The 13,435-nt window shown below is 39.4% G+C and overlaps 3 protein-coding genes across 3 annotated transcripts; 1 reads left to right on the top strand and 2 right to left on the bottom strand.

Moving 5' to 3' along the window:
* Positions 1 to 616: 616 nt before the first annotated feature.
* LOC101309819 (carnitinyl-CoA dehydratase-like) lies at positions 617 to 1,512 on the top strand. Its single transcript, XM_004296568.1, has one exon. The coding sequence runs from the start codon at positions 617 to 619 to the stop codon at positions 1,346 to 1,348; it is 732 nt and encodes a 243-aa protein (XP_004296616.1). The 3' UTR covers positions 1,349 to 1,512.
* An 818-nt stretch (positions 1,513 to 2,330) lies between these two features.
* On the bottom strand, positions 2,331 to 10,351 carry LOC101307003 (actin-related protein 9-like). Its single transcript, XM_004296559.1, has 20 exons — positions 10,254 to 10,351; positions 10,084 to 10,156; positions 9,874 to 9,983; positions 9,728 to 9,787; positions 9,574 to 9,639; positions 9,227 to 9,329; positions 8,872 to 9,086; positions 8,517 to 8,637; positions 7,670 to 7,734; positions 7,130 to 7,219; positions 6,334 to 6,384; positions 5,717 to 5,848; positions 4,878 to 4,967; positions 4,719 to 4,789; positions 4,427 to 4,626; positions 4,309 to 4,352; positions 4,173 to 4,222; positions 3,660 to 3,705; positions 3,074 to 3,124; positions 2,331 to 2,888 (listed from the first exon to the last, which is right to left on the bottom strand). The coding sequence occupies exons 1-20, from the start codon at positions 10,254 to 10,256 to the stop codon at positions 2,745 to 2,747; spliced, it is 1,785 nt and encodes a 594-aa protein (XP_004296607.1). The 5' UTR covers positions 10,257 to 10,351; the 3' UTR covers positions 2,331 to 2,744.
* A 1,522-nt stretch (positions 10,352 to 11,873) lies between these two features.
* Positions 11,874 to 13,215, bottom strand: LOC101310109. The gene is made up of 5 exons (XM_004296569.1): positions 13,056 to 13,215; positions 12,693 to 12,807; positions 12,514 to 12,603; positions 12,292 to 12,390; positions 11,874 to 12,199 (listed from the first exon to the last, which is right to left on the bottom strand). The coding sequence occupies exons 1-5, from the start codon at positions 13,121 to 13,123 to the stop codon at positions 12,092 to 12,094; spliced, it is 480 nt and encodes a 159-aa protein (XP_004296617.1). The 5' UTR covers positions 13,124 to 13,215; the 3' UTR covers positions 11,874 to 12,091.
* Between the last annotated feature and the right edge of the window lie 220 nt (positions 13,216 to 13,435).

Raw genomic sequence — 13,435 nt, forward strand, 5'->3', positions numbered from 1 at the left:
ATTTCTTAACTGGATCGAAGATCATCATATTTGTACAGGAACTCTCTGATTTCGTTGGTGCTGGCAGTAACATCGTTTGAGCTCCTTAACTCTGATCAATCCCCAACTTCATTCGCATAAACTCTATCTCTCCGGTTCTGATCAATCCCCACATTCATTTTACAGAAATTCTCTCTGGTTTTCCATTGATTTTGAACTTGCAAATAGTAAGAGAGTGTTGAGCAGGAGTCTTTGGTGGACTGAAGCGCTCTTGGCCGAAGAGACAAGACAAGGATAACGAGTTTGAATATAGTGTGATTCGTGTCTCAATGCTTATGTTTTTTCATCCATCGGATCATTTCATTAACAATCCAACGGTTGTCGTGAGTTCGTCCCTTTCCGTCCCTTAAATGTTATCCCGCAGGTGAGCAGCCCTGTTTTTTTAGTGACAAACTTTAATTACTAGTAATTTAGGCGACGTCCTTTTCAAAATGAGAAAATAAATATATAAAAAAAACTTAAATATAATCGGCACCATAATCCCAATAATTTAGTTGGGTATAAAAACATAGGCCCAATAAGAGATGTTTGCACACAATCCAAGGTTACACTCACCTCATCTGAGCCAACAAACAAAATGTGTACTCTGGAGAAGCGCGGCAACATCTTCTTCCTAACCCTAACCGGCGCCGGCGACTACGACGACGACAACGAGCACCGCCTTGGCCTCCCCGTCATCTCCTCCCTCCTCTCCTCCCTCGCCGACGTCGCCTCCCAATCCACCCGCGGCTCCGTCCTCATCACCACCGCCCGCGGCAAGTTCTTCTCCAACGGCTTCGACCTCGCCTGGGCCCAGTCCGCCGGCCCCTCCTCCGCCCTCCACCGCCTCCACCAGATGGTCATCGCCTTCAAGCCCGTCGTCGCCGCCCTCCTCTCCCTCCCCATGCCCACCATCGCCGCCCTCCCCGGCCACGCCGCCGCCGCCGGCCTCCTCCTCGCCCTCAGCCACGACTACGTCACCATGCGCGGCGATCGCGGCGTGCTCTACATGAGCGAGGTCGACCTGGGGCTGCCGCTGCCGGACTACTTCGTGGCGGCGTTCCGGGCCAAGATCGGGTCGAACTCGGCCCGGAGGAACATCCTGCTGAGGGGGATGAAGGTGAGGGGAGAGGAAGCGGTGAGGATGGGGATCGTGGAATCGGCGCACGAGAGCGCCGAGGCGGCGGTGGAGGCGGCGGTGCAGATGGCGGAGAAGCTGGGGGAGAGGAAATGGAAAGGTGACGTGTACGCTGAGATCAGGATGAGCTTGTACCCGGAGCTATGTGCGGTGCTGGGATTGGCTAAAGTCGTCCCTACCGCAAAGCTGTGAGCTTTTTGTTCTCTCTGATCAGTTATCACGAAATTGAAGTCTCTAAATGTGTTTGGATTCAGCAATGAATAACTTGCAAATAGATAGAAGGGTTTGAACCTGTTGGATTAAGTTTGTGTAAGATTGTAACAAATGGAAGAAAAATAAGAATGTCTGTTACTCTCAGACCATATTTGTGTTGGGATGAAATTTTAAACTCATTGAGAATGAGTAATCTAGTTGTTGGAGAGTTCGTTTTGAGCATTGGAAGAAGCTCATTGGCAAATTTTGAGCTAAATAGAGAAATGAGAATGCTTTATCGGTAGCAGACGGTATAGGTTGTTCGTTTGTTAAGGTGTGAGTGATCTTGATCTCTAATTCTCCATACATCATGTTTGAAGGGCCGGTGGATTCCGACCAAGACCCTCCGACGCTCAAATAAGACGAGTTATGATGGACAATCACGTATGAGGAGTCGTTATCATAGAACCTTCGATGCTCAAGTGAAACCGTTACCTAGAAAATGGACTGAAACCAATATGAACCGGACTGAAACCAGACAGTCTCTGTAAGTTGGGATTCATGTCCTGAAAATGGACCGATACCAATATGAACCATAAAACGACAATGATTTTCAAGTTAAACATTGTCACACATGAGAGGGATTCAGTGATAATTTAATAGGAAAATATTGGAACTGAGAATAGGAGGGTCGGCCAAGCGAGCCAACCCTAAAGGAGTCCCACAAATTATGTCGGCCATATGTCTTGATGTCCATACGGCGCTCACCAATCAAGGGTGAGCATGGCATATTTAGCCAACCGACCCTTTTAATTTGTAAACGGCACACCAGCTTGTATTTATACCATCCCATTCCGCTGTTCCATTTCCTTATCATCGATGTGGGATGCGCTTCCCTATTTCCTCTTCATCCAGACTATGCTGAATCCTTCCACTTTTAGACGCAGACCGGATTCTGCTCCCAAGAGCTCCATCTCTCCAGTCCTTCAAGATCAGTTTGGAGTTTGGACAGCCGCAATGAGCTTCAGACGCATCATAGGATAGAAATTAAAAAGACTGTATACATACATGTTGATCTATAACAGCATAAAATAGAATTGGGCAGGTAAAGATCGAACTTGATTTTTGACCTAATTCCGGAAACTCAACAAGCCAAACATCTGAAGTGCCTAGCTAAGCTAAATAAGAACCTCCCATTGACATAATGTACAAATGAGGGACTTTTAAATCTCTCAAGTACAGATAACAACCAAGGATTTTGACTATATTGCTACTGGCTGTCTAGCTTGGTGGATGAAGGAGCAGTGCCACGTCCTGACCAACATTTACATCATTTGGAAGTTGTCGATAGCACCTTGCAACCTTCAATTTTGTTCAAAGGCAGTTGCTCTCAGTTTTATGAATTAATGTAATACATCGCCTGTGCCTGAAGGAATTGGGAGTCCTTGTACTTTTTGCCCTTTCCTACGCGAACTCCATTTTGAATCCACTCATCACGACGTATCCACCCATCTCGAGCAAAGTCAAGAATCCCAAGGATCTGGTGTGAGCAGGATGTAAGCCAAGTTGGTAACAAGATAGAAGAATTATAAATGAATAAGTCTAACCACTAGCTAGCAGGACACTTGATTCAGATATAGATGACCAACAGAGAAGGAACTATTGATTTTTGGATAAAAGTTGAATACAATCATAAACTGCACAAATAGAAGGTGCTTGACTCACCGCTCCACCTTTCCATGGTACAAAAGCTGGATTGCCTCTTGATTGTAAGACCTATTTAACATTAAGTGATGATGTAATATCCACATATGAGAAAAGGCATGAGAAAGGTACAATTGAATCAAACAGCAATCAGTGAACCTCTGACGTTCATAAGACCGTATGTGAATTCATTATGAGGACTATAAACAAATTTTTTTTTTAAAATTTACAAATTAATATAAAAATAAATAAACAATAAAAAAAAATTGAACTATCATCATGTCTTTCATGTCCCCATCCTTTCGCCTTCTCCAAATTCAACCATGACCATTACTAAGATTACAAACACTACAAAACATAATTACATAGGCACCTAAATTTACAAAAACCTTAGCCAAATAATGTGTGTGTATCTAGTCTGTTTCTCATATCAATCGTTGAACTACGCGTATTTTAGTTATCAAAAGCATATGGATATAGCTCAACTGTGCTCAAACCAAGTAATATATGACGGATCAGGTTTGCATATTTGCATGGGCAAAGTACGGAAGTTGAACTGGAGATAAGCAAGAATACAATACTTAAAACCATGAAGAGAGTAAATTACCTCAACCCTATCAATTGCTTCAGTGGAAGGAATTGCAAGTAAAACCCTGCAAAAAATAAGAACAAAAAATGAGACAAATTTAGATCCCATGCGTGTCAAAACATCAAGTCAAAGGTTCATCAAAATGCCTTGCAAATTATTAATGAAGCACTGATATATCCTTCATCTATATTTTTCTTTTCCAAAAACAGAAACAGAATGAATTACTGCCCAGGCCTTTGCATCAGAATGCAATACCAAAGCATACATTAAAGTTTGCAGAAGTTTGTAATAAGATGATTCATCAAGAAGTGTAAATGGGGGACTGCAAAACAACGTTTCCATGCATGGAACCCCTGAACTAACTATTGCAAACCACATTGTAAACTTGAAGCGTCCATACATAAAGCTTAATCTTAGTGAGTTTCCTTGTTGTAACTCAAAATTTGCAAACTATATTCATGATGTACATAACACATCATAGGCATCATCAATAACAGTTAGATGTTTGGTAAATAAAAGAGTAGAACAAACCTCTCCTCCATTGCAGGAACAAGACCCCTTGTCAAAGCCACTCCTCCAATCTGAAGAAAGAAACTATGTCATTTTTTCCCCTTCTACTTAAAATAATCGAACACAGAAACTCAGTATATTTTGATCAACAACTCACCAATTGTATACTGGAAAACAACTTTCTTTGGAGGTCTAAACGTCCTGTATAAAAGCAACAAGTGCTAGTAAGGTATCAGATAGACAACCAAATAGTCAGAAGGTCTGCAGAAACCTACCTGTTGAAAGAATGCTCCTTGTTATGGCTTCTGCAAGGCCTAGCTTCTCTTCTTTCTTTGGTTTAGCTGCAAAAACTGGGTAGTTGTCCCACATTGGATACCCAACATTCATGCTGGGATACAGTCCATCTGACATTTCAGGTCTTCTTTGATATTCCATGTGCCATGTATCTTCCAGCATGTCCTCATAGTCGAGAAACCTATTTAAGTAATCGAGCCAAGATCAAGGTGATGCATTTACCAGAAGTACTATTATAGCCCAGTGTAGTTTAATTTTGCAAACATCACTGACCAAACTCTAGGTGGTGGTGGATATGCTTCTGGAACCAAAAGTGTTGGATGGAACAAACCCATTGGAGGGACCTATAAAGGATAAGGTGACCAAATGACCATTAATATTCCAGAAAATCATTTTTGAGAAATGCAGTTAGATTCACTTTAAGTTGCGCACATTAAGAGCAGTTAGGCTTGTCTTATGAGATCCAGCTGGCATGCCATCTTCATAAGAATGTACTACAGCAACAGCTTCAACTTTCCCCTCCTGTACAAGGGAAACTAAATCATTAAAAGGCATAAACCGAGAATCAAAATGAAGAGGACTTCTCATCCACTTTCTGTACTTTTTGGCTGTCTGTACATTATCCTCACCATAGAATCAATTACTAACATAGTGTAACTTAATTAAGATGGATCAACCTAGATTAACATAATGTACTTCACAACAACTCTACCTGAAGCCATAACCTAGTTTAAGAGAATATCATTAGTCTTATGGTATGGTGATCGACTCACCCTGCCTCTCTTATGGCAGAGACCCTCCTATTACAATTTGAATCTAAGAACTTCCTCTTTTCTTTTTCTTTAATAACCCAAATTCAGTTAGTGGACCCGAAAATGGGGGCCTTCTGTTCAACCCTACAATCTTTAGTAGTCTGGGGTTTGAACCCCAGACTACAGGGGAGCAAACTCTGGGATTGACCATCCCTAACCCCACTTTGGGATTTGAAAATTTCTCCTCCAGACTACTGTCTTAGACATATTTTCATCTATCTAGATTAGAAGGAGCTTTATATTTGAAAGAGAAGAACACCTAAAAACTCTAAGTGACCAAAAAGTATCCAGTTTTTTTTTTTTTTTTTTCTTGTTACAAGGGCCCAGACGTGTACAAGTATAAATTAGTTATTACCAACATGAACCATATAGCACAAATTGAAGCTATGTCAGACAATGAAAGATAATGTCTACGTTCATAATCCTTCACATAAAACCGAATAAGGAGGAAAAACTTACTTTAATCTCACAATAAGATTCTTTTAGTCTGTTAAGCATCAAGAGATCAATAGGCTTTGTGTACAAGTCAGTACGAATTTGCGGCCACGTCTGATGATGTCTCTGAGTCCAAAGAAGGCATCTTGATATATCCTGAAAAATACAAATATCATTTAACCTCATGAGGAAACAGTCCACTGAAAAACAAAAATTACTAAATCAACAAAATATTAAAAAGCCCAATAAAAATAATTTAATTCATGGATGTCTCAAAGGTAGAGAATGGGTTTACCTTATATGATGATATGATCCACCACCAATACATTTCAGACATGTTATGCCGACGACAACATGATAAACCACACAATATATTCAACCTCTTTTTCTCTTTTTTCACTAGATATATTCAACTTCTTAAAGATGAGCAGTTGAGGACTAAAGGCCAGATGATAAATTTTTTGATTAAAAGTAAGATTGATGAAATACCGCGTCAAGAAACTGTTACTGAGGGCAAATTCCTTTTGGACTTATAGTGAACATGGATGAATGATACTCACAGAAACAAGGGTATAGAATATCTAGTAAATAATTTTGTTACCTAGTGCGAATTTAAGTAAATAATTTTAAACAAAACCCACCTCTCCACCAAATGGTAAGGTCTTCTGTGTGGTAGGTAAAGCTACTCCATCCTGTATACCAAAGACGACAAATGGTACATAATCACAGGAGACAAAATCAAGGAAAAAAACAATGAAATTTAAGTATAATTGAGACATGCTACTGATATACGATGAAAAGCTTGTCTTCTTTTTCATTTTTCTGCATGTGAAACTTATCTAGAGAAAGGTTTCTGAAGAAGTATTTGGCGGTGATAGTGCAACAAAAATAAGCAGATTGAGTCCATTCTCCCCGTTGTAGTGCTGGTTGTAGCAGTAAATGTAGTGGAAGTAATACCACTAGGACCAATAGCCATGGAGATCAAGTTGAGAATCTGGGAGTATGGTAAAAAGTTTGATATTGTTGATACTAGAGCTTGAGGAATGCAAATGATGGTGATGTGTTGGTGACCAGGCATGCTAGTAGATGTAATCAAGATAAAACGTGGATGGCGCCAAATTAGGTACCTCCATTTCAGTAACAAACATGTACATATGCATGTTGTTGTTTGACATGAAATGATAACTATGTACTCAGAACTGGGGCCTCCAGAAAAGGCCTACAATATTAGTTATGTACTGTGAGGGGGATTCGAACCAGACCAGATGACAACACAACATGGGCTTGATGATTCTGATTATTCCTATTATTCCCCTCCACACTCACACACCACCACCACCAAAATTTGTTTCAAAATGTTTTTCTACCTTCTTTTCTTTTAACATTAAGTGTTGTATTTAAATAGAAGCGAACGGAAGGTACAGAACTTGTAGTTACCTCAATGCAAATAACTGAAGTCACCTGAGCACCCATGCTAACAATACATCCAGTTGAGAACCCATTCCCAAAAGCTGCAGCTAGACCCTCCTACATTAGCCAACACACTTTAGATCATCATCAAAAGGTGAAACCCTGAAAAGTGTAAGAGGCTACGTTGCACTGCAAAATAGGAATGTAACTCTAAAAAAGAAAGACGACCACCAATAACAATCAGAGAACAAATAGAAAAATTAAACGATGAGTTTATTAATTGCACTATCTCAAGTCACATAGATTGCATATGCAAGAGAAGTAGCACCACATATACACAAGATTCGCGGTAGTAATAATCCATGGTAGAAATTACATCGTAATGACATGCAAAAACTCACTAAGTTCTGGGTATGAAACAACGGAATATGCAGATAAGGATTAAAGAACACTGTTAAAGCTAGGATACATTCTCAAAGAAGTAGTTCGAGTTTTCTGGAATTAGTGTTGCATCACAACTTAAATAGGAACTGATCATGCAAAACTTAAAAGAGAAAAATTCATCACCTGGTGAACCACTGCGGAGCTGAAATGCAAGTCTCGCAAGACTATAGACAATAATTCCTTTATTTCTGCTTGGGGAAATTGGAAAGAAGAATCACTTTAGTTCCCCACTTTCCCAAGACAATGTTCATATAATGATACACAATGATAATGTATCTTCATATTCAAAACTACAAAAGGCCAACACAAATACAAGAACCCATAAAGAGGAAATGAAAGACCATGAAAAATTAACTGCATCCTCATATGATCCACAAAACATATCTATGAATAGAACTGATATGTTATTGTCCATAACATATGCAAAGGAAGCATCATATGCATCCTGAAATATCAGCGAAAAGAAGGATGAAAGACAGAACTATGGAAATGATATACATTTTTAGTTTAAATTAGTTCTGAAATGCAAGCTAGGTTTCTGCTTCTTTCTTTCCTCTATTTTTGCTAAAATAAGTCTATTTTGTCAGTAAACACTCAATAGAGACCTTCAACAACATAAAAGTAACTTATTTTTTTTCTAAAAAAGATGGTATCAATTTTTGATTGACGCACAATCATTGATCAAAATTGAAGCACTTGCAGATCATGTTGCATTAGCATATGTGTGTGTGTGTGTATCGATCAGTTCCAATAATATCATAGTAAAGAACGCAGGAACATGCTTCTGACAACATAGGAAATACTTCTACTCGTATAAAGAGAAGCATTTGTAACAACCATACAAGGTAGAGTGAATATAATTTTAAGATAAAAGAAACATTATACCCATGGAAGTTCTATGATTAATACAGAGAAAGTAAAGACAGAGAAGATAGTTATCAACTGAAAGTGTGATAATAAGTTTCAGTACCTCGACTATCAAATGATTCTGGGAGGACAAGAAGAGCAGAATACATGTTTCTTTCAGTTAAAGGGATGTGCAACTTCTCCGTCAAAATGAAGTCCCAAATAGCAAGCACATCCTCAAATGCCTAAACAGAAATTGTATACAAGACATGGAGTATTTCAATTAAATCTAGAGTCAGGGTCTGTTAATATTGTGATGAATTATACATAACCTAACTGTCAACTGAAAAGTCTCAGGAGTCAAAAGCAAACCAGCTGACAACATAATCAGACCCCAGGTGAAGTGAAATCGTGCATTTGACTAGAAACTAAGGTAAGCTCTATCTCATATCAAAAACTAATAAAAAGTGGGAATGCACCTGCTGCATGGGATAATGTTGCGATATATTTAGATGGCCTCTGCAAATAGGACGACGTAATGTATATGGCTCCTTGGGAGATATTTTTAGTGCTTCCTCACCAAAAATGAACTCTCTGTATTGGTGTTTACTAGGACTGAGCTCCTCATCATTTTCATCTTCATGCTGGTCAGGGTCCATGGGCTCTTTCTTTGTGGCTCTATTCTCTGAACTTTCTGCACATGGAAATTCATGGGTGAGGAAGTGTGCGCCAAAAGAAGATAACATGTATAATTGAAAAGAAAATAAAAAACACCGATTTCGCCCATGCCCTAAAAGTGCAAGGAACCATGAGAATCAAGGATGCAGATTTTACCTACTGCTGGAGATGAATTAGAGTCCTTTCCATACACATCTGTCCAGTCAAATGCTGCTTCCTTTCTACTATTCTGTGGATTGTTTCCATCAATACGTCCCATCTGCACATCAGTTCCATCATTTCAATAACCAAAACACTTCACCACTATAAATTGAACCAGAACGATATTGGTCTTGATAGATTTCAGATCATTAAAAGATTTCTCACTAAAAGTGAAATTAACAGCAACCACTAAAGATCCATTTGAATTTCAGATATTCAAACGAAACCAAAAGCCAACATATCTATATGGATATGAATGTCTGCATTGTATGATTCAATCAGAAAACAACAATTACTCGTACCTTGCGTGGGAAAGAATTCTTAGCAACCTCTTCACCAAGAAACGGTATCCCCAAGGCGGTGGCAATCTTAGACGCACACAAAACACACACCTTCAATCAAAATGCCAAATACAAAACCATGAAAACATAACCAAACTAATGTGCATAGGCTCACTGTATCATACGCCTTTTCGCGCTCCATGTACTGTGCAGGAGTAACTTGAGTACTGAGCATCTGAAAAACTCAACAAACAATTCAATAACCATAATCAAAACCACAACCAGTATCCAGTAAACCAAAAGCTATCAAATTTAACCAACCTGGTCTTGAACATTGATCTTGGGAACTTGGGTAGAATACCTCGCAATGCAGTGAGGGAATTCAAGTGGGGTGTTCTGTGAAGCAAGGCCTATTCTGATATTTGCAGAACCTGAGGTCCCACAAAATAAGGACCAAAGTGAGTGACTCAAAGACTAGATTTTGGTTAATGAAATTTGATGGGTTTGTATTGAATTGTCGTGGGTATATACCTGGGTTGATGACCACGAGGTTGGAGCCTCGTTCTGAGAAGAGGCTTGAGGGCACCACGGATTTCAAGTAGTCCTGGCAAAAGCTTTGCTTTGTTTTATCAATTTGCAGAGAAATACAAAGAGAGAGAGAGAGAGAGAGAGAGAGAGAGAGAGAGTTGTGGGTTTCATACCATTGGAGCTGAAAGGAGTGAGCTTGAAAACGCAACACTGCGATTTGCGAAGAACAGCAGAAGCTATACACTAACACACTAAGGTGAAAAGTTAGTATTGCCCCCACGTTTCAATTTATTTACGGATACGTATCCGGCCGTATCGGGCCGTTTCCGGCGGTTTTCAGTCCATTCTCCTTGAGCTCTGTCGATCAAAAACTCAAAACTGTGGGGTTGAAAGAGAGGGACGCAGGGCTGTGGAGTGACGTCGTTTTGATATTTTGGTGGTACGATCCACCCACAGTCTCAAATATCAGTTATATTTTATTTGTCACTTTTATAACGTTTCTCCTCTTTAATATTTCGCACCCGAGCCATGAAATCCATAGCTAATTGTTTACTTGATATAAGTGAATTGACTGTAGTTTGTTACTTTTGAGAGTGATTTTAGTTGCGTTTGTGTTTTGATTCTAGGCACTGAATTGATTTGTGATACATCTTTTATGCATTGATTCTTTTTTATAAGAGAATCAAGCATGTGGTTAAGCTTAACAACACAGGGACTCCTACGCATCCTGGGATTGCTGTTAGTACTTATATTTATGAGCTCAACAATGAGGATTTGAGACCAGGATCAAAGGACGGTGCTGACAGAAAGATGTTTCAGGCAGACAATGAGGATTTATGAGCTCTAGATTGGGCTTGTGGAACTGGAAAAGTTGATTGCTCACCTATGCTGCAAGGGCAAACATGATGTTATGAACCAGACAATGTGGTGACTCACGCAACACATGCTTTACTATCAGAAGATGGCCAAGTCTCCTGGAACTTGTGATTTCAAGGGGGTGGTAGGTACTATTACTACCACGGACCCAAGTAAGAAACATGTTCATTCATACTGTGTTGTCTTCTTAATTTTTGTTGGTCTCTCGCTTTGTTACTGATATTTCATCGCCAAAATTGCAGGTCACGGTTCGTGTATAGTTCCCGGATGGTACAAGTTAAAACTTGCTGATGTTGTTATAAATCGTAGCTTTACTTGCAGAAGACTGCCATGAATTAAATCTAATGAACCTTTTTCTCCTTTCTCCCTCTTTTATTTTGTGAATGCAGTGCTGGAAGAGATGGCACATTTGATAATAGTACATTACTTGCGCCATCTTCAAATTCCACGACTGCTTCTTCTAGGTGCTCACTGGTGGTTCCATACAGGTGGTTCCTTTGGAACCTCCGCCATCATCGGTTTCTGAGTTCTAAGTGCAGTATTCTAGTAGAACCTCTTTTCCTGAAAGTGTTTGATAGAACTGAACATTTTTTTTTCAACATTGGAAATTTGAGACCTGTTGGAAACTTGCAGCAAATCCCAATTTTGTAAACAGTCTATTACCTCTGTCTTAAACCCCTGCAAGTGGGATTTTGCCAGAACCAAACCAAGAGCCTCCAAGACCAACCGTCGTGTTCAACACAACTATTTTATCGTTGATCTAGTAACAATGTGATAAGATCACACGATTATTACCATTTCAATAACAATGGTTAAGGCTCTTCAGAACATCTAAATTCCAAAGCAATGCGATATGTCCACATCATTAGATTAATTTTGAATTTAAGCCAAGTAAATTTTGACTCAGAAGAAACTTTGGCTGCAATCAATCATCTGTTGAAGTAACAATAAATTTCACCCTGAAAAAGGGATAATGAAACTATGAAAGTAATGTATCCTAAAAGGAGAATCTTAAAAAATTACAGGAGCAACAATAAGAAGGTTCACATCTGCAATTTGATGACGAGAAGCAGCCACTTTGATACCCTAAACTTTAAGCCCCTCCTCAAAATCTATGCTTCATCGATATACATCTCTAACCAGTTTTGGTTTTGTGGATCTTCTTCTTGGTGACTTGCCCCCTCTTAGTAATTGAGTTCTTCATCCCTATGAAGAAAAACAGTGCACCGACAAGTGCCGCTTGCTGCAAAAAGGAACAAAATCTAAGTTTCCAATTCAAAGGAACATATACTATATTGGAAAGCACACAAAGCAATAGGATTTTGTATTACACACCTGCAAGAAATCATTCAAGAGTACACCAAATTTGGGAGTGTCTGGACTGAAGTTGTAGAAATCATAGATGAGGGGAGTGGTAAATGCCAATTGAATGATCTACAACCAGAAAGAAAAATGTCAGGTTGGTTGATTTAAGAATTTACAGCAACTGATAGCTTTGAAACAAGTGCAATCATAGAAAAGGAAGTGATCACAAATCCAAAAGAGAGTAATACTAACCAGAAGAAAAGCTCCAATATTACTGTTAAGTACAAACAGAATGCCTCCCAAACCTTTCAGAGCTATCACAGCTCCAGCCAAATGAATAGGCTGCATACATTATTCGAAAGCCATTCTACACATGAGCAACATGACAAATACAGGCTGCAGAGAAAGAACCCAAAAAAAAAAAAACTTACATCTACATCTGGTAATGCAAACCCCATTTTGGAAGACAGGTGATCTTTCAAAACAGAAAATTTGGGAGCCAACTCCTTTGCAGCAAGTCCTCCATCAGTACCAAATTCATTGAACCTAAGTACACAAACACCACATCAACAATAATAAGATACCAAAGATAGCATAGTAAAGCCCAACAGATGTAGAGCAAAATTCTTTAAATTATATACCAATTGTCATTAGTGAAAACAAACTAAAGAGACTACATCCCAACCTTAAATCGCACTCAATCAAATCAAAATCACATTAAAACGTAATGAATGTTCACAATCACCGAACCCAAAAAGAACAGCATTACAAAGAATGAAGATGGTGGAGCTTACGCTTGCCAAGCAGAGAGGATGAAGATGGCGGAGAAGAGGACGCGGCCGAAGAAGGAGAAGAACCCCATTGAAGCCTAGTAGCGACGAATATGAAGCTCTTCTCTCTCTGTTTTCTTCTCTCTGAAATTTGAGTCTTTTTGGGTCTGAGTCGTCGTTGTGTGTCTTAATATAAAAGTAAGAAGGGTTTTAAGACCACAAGGAAAGCCGGTCCGACCCGGACCCGGTTCTTTTGGGGGTTTGGAGAAGTTTGAATCTGGGTAGAATTGGACTTTGACCCGGTTACCGAGTTACTATCTCGACGTCTTCTGTTTGTCTTCACTTGTGGAAGTTGTGTTGGAAGGTGATTCTACTTTGGGGGGTAAGTTTGAATTTGAAAATGA

The sequence above is a fragment of the Fragaria vesca genome, linkage group LG4, assembly GCF_000184155.1.
Source record: "Fragaria vesca subsp. vesca linkage group LG4, FraVesHawaii_1.0, whole genome shotgun sequence".
NCBI classification, from domain to species: domain Eukaryota; kingdom Viridiplantae; phylum Streptophyta; class Magnoliopsida; order Rosales; family Rosaceae; genus Fragaria; species Fragaria vesca.

Bases quoted from the DNA above. Each gene is read 5' to 3' on its own strand.
- LOC101309819 (XM_004296568.1), top strand. From the start codon at position 617: ATGTGTACTCTGGAGAAGCGCGGCAACATCTTCTTCCTAACCCTAACC.
- LOC101307003 (XM_004296559.1), bottom strand. The intron at 4,627-4,718 runs GTCAGTGATGTT...TTACTTAAATAG, and splicing joins CCACCACCACCTAGAGTTTG to GTTTCTCGACTATGAGGACA. The intron at 3,706-4,172 runs GTTTGTTCTACT...TATTTTTTGCAG, and splicing joins GTTCCTGCAATGGAGGAGAG to GGTTTTACTTGCAATTCCTT.
- LOC101310109 (XM_004296569.1), bottom strand. From the start codon at position 13,123: ATGGGGTTCTTCTCCTTCTTCGGCCGCGTCCTCTTCTCCGCCATCTTC. The intron at 12,604-12,692 runs GTAAGTTTTTTT...TAATGTATGCAG, and splicing joins TTGCATTACCAGATGTAGAT to CCTATTCATTTGGCTGGAGC. The intron at 12,391-12,513 runs GTTAGTATTACT...TTCTGGTTGTAG, and splicing joins ATATTGGAGCTTTTCTTCTG to ATCATTCAATTGGCATTTAC.